At 29.5% G+C, this 1,884-nt stretch overlaps 1 protein-coding gene across 1 annotated transcript; it reads left to right on the top strand.

Annotated features, from left to right (window-relative positions):
• Window positions 1–156: 156 nt before the first annotated feature.
• LOC108577683 (INO80 complex subunit B) lies at window positions 157–1,882 on the top strand (the record flags this gene model as incomplete). The annotated part of the gene is made up of 6 exons (XM_017940873.1): window positions 157–237; window positions 504–669; window positions 757–943; window positions 1,029–1,262; window positions 1,574–1,746; window positions 1,837–1,882. Coding segments are annotated over exons 1-6 (852 nt in total), but the record flags the coding sequence as incomplete, so codon positions are not given.
• Between the last annotated feature and the right edge of the window lie 2 nt (window positions 1,883–1,884).

Here is a 1,884-nt window from a genome sequence, read left to right as displayed (position 1 = left end):
ATATCATATTTGAGGAGAATTATTTATAAATCCTACTTACGAAAATAATTTTTAATTTTGTATTTCATGTTTACCAACATTATAGTTTTTATACCAATGTATTAATTGCAAGACTAAATGTAAGTTGCATTTAAACCACCAGCACGCGTTGGGTCCCTACGCTGTTTTAAGCAGCTTGGACTTTCAATAAAATGGGTAAAACGAAAGATGCAAGCTCAGATGAAGATGTGACTTTAGGTATGAGTTTATATATGTTAAAAGATTAATATTTCTTTGATTTATTCTATTAACAATGATATTTATGAATTTTTTCTTTTTTTCCGTCGCTGGGGTTATTGTAGTACTTCTGAGATGGTTAGCTTAGTAAAGTGATTTCAGCACCACAATGCAATGGCGCTTTATGAAAATATATATCGCGCAAAATTTAAAAATCCTTATATATGTTTGTCTGCTTCTACTTACCTTTTAATAATTTCTACACTTGTGTATTATTTATTTTCCAGAAACTAATGAGATATCCCCTCAAAAACGTCATAAAAGACATAAACATAAAAAACATAAAAAGAAAAAAGCTACATATGATGGTAATGATGGTTTTAATGATATTACTGTAGAAACAGAGAAAAAGAAAACATTTAGAGTTAAAATGAAGAAAGATGATGATAAGAGGTAAATAGAATATAAATAAGCAGTAAATTAAATGTAATCTTGTACTATGTCATGAATAATAAAATTATTTATTAATACTTTTTGTAGTTCAGAGAAACCACGTGAGAAAGTGCAGAAGACATCTAATCTTAGCATTGCAGGTGCAAGTACTGCACCATCACCAAAAGCTGCAACAAAGAAAAAAATTCCAAAAGGTAATAAAGGTAAAGATAGCGGTACTAGTAGTGAAGAAGAACGATGGCTTGATGCAATAGAGTCTGGAAAACTTGAAGAGGTAAATCATTAAAAATAATAGTTATAATATTCGTTTTCTTACAAATAATTTCTGTTTTATATTAACTAAACATATTTTGTTACAGGTTGATGATGAATTAAAGAAAATCAAACCAAAAGACCCAAAACTAATGACTGCTCGTCAAAGAGCTATGTTTGAAAGAAAGACAGATACAGAGCCAAATCCAGCTGTAGAACAACTTATGTCTTTACCAACTGGATACAAAGAAAAAGTTATGACAGCTGAAGCAATACAAAAAGCTGCACTTAAATCATTAAAAAGAAAACAGCTTGCTGATGAAAAAAGAGAAAAAGATAAGGTGGAGCAATTGTTAATATTAAAATTTTAAACTTTTGTTTTCCATTATTATTTTTTAGTAAATTATTCTTTTCATGTCATAGAAAAAAACAATGGAAAGGTTACTAAAAAAACAGGAATCTAAAGCTTCTAAAGTTATTAGTAAAGGAAAACCTTCTAGAAGGCAAGTTCCCTTAGTTACATATCGTTTAACACTTGAAGGAAGTTCAATATCTTTACCACCTGGAGAAGATTTTCCATTGCAGCCTGCAAAACTTTAAACTTTTGTTTTCCATTATAATTTTTTAGTAAATTATTCTTTTCATGTCATAGAAAAAAACAATGGAAAGGTTACTAAAAAAACAGGAATCTAAAGCTTCTAAAGTTATTAGTAAAGGAAAACCTTCTAGAAGGCAAGTTCCCTTAGTTACATATCGTTTAACACTTGAAGGAAGTTCAATATCTTTACCACCTGGAGAAGATTTTCCATTGCAGCCTGCAAAACAGTAAGTAAAAGTTACTAATAGTTCTGACATAAATTTGATTGAAACTCAGATCAGGTGATTATGGTACTTTATTTTATTTCTCTTTTCTAGGGAGAAATCGCCAGTACAAGTTCTTTGTGGTGTAAATCACTGTAGAAA

The sequence above is a fragment of the Habropoda laboriosa genome, unplaced genomic scaffold, assembly GCF_001263275.1.
Source record: "Habropoda laboriosa isolate 0110345459 unplaced genomic scaffold, ASM126327v1 scaffold786, whole genome shotgun sequence".
Classification (NCBI taxonomy): Eukaryota; Metazoa; Arthropoda; class Insecta; order Hymenoptera; family Apidae; genus Habropoda; species Habropoda laboriosa.
This window is presented reverse-complemented; position numbering and strand designations above follow the sequence as displayed.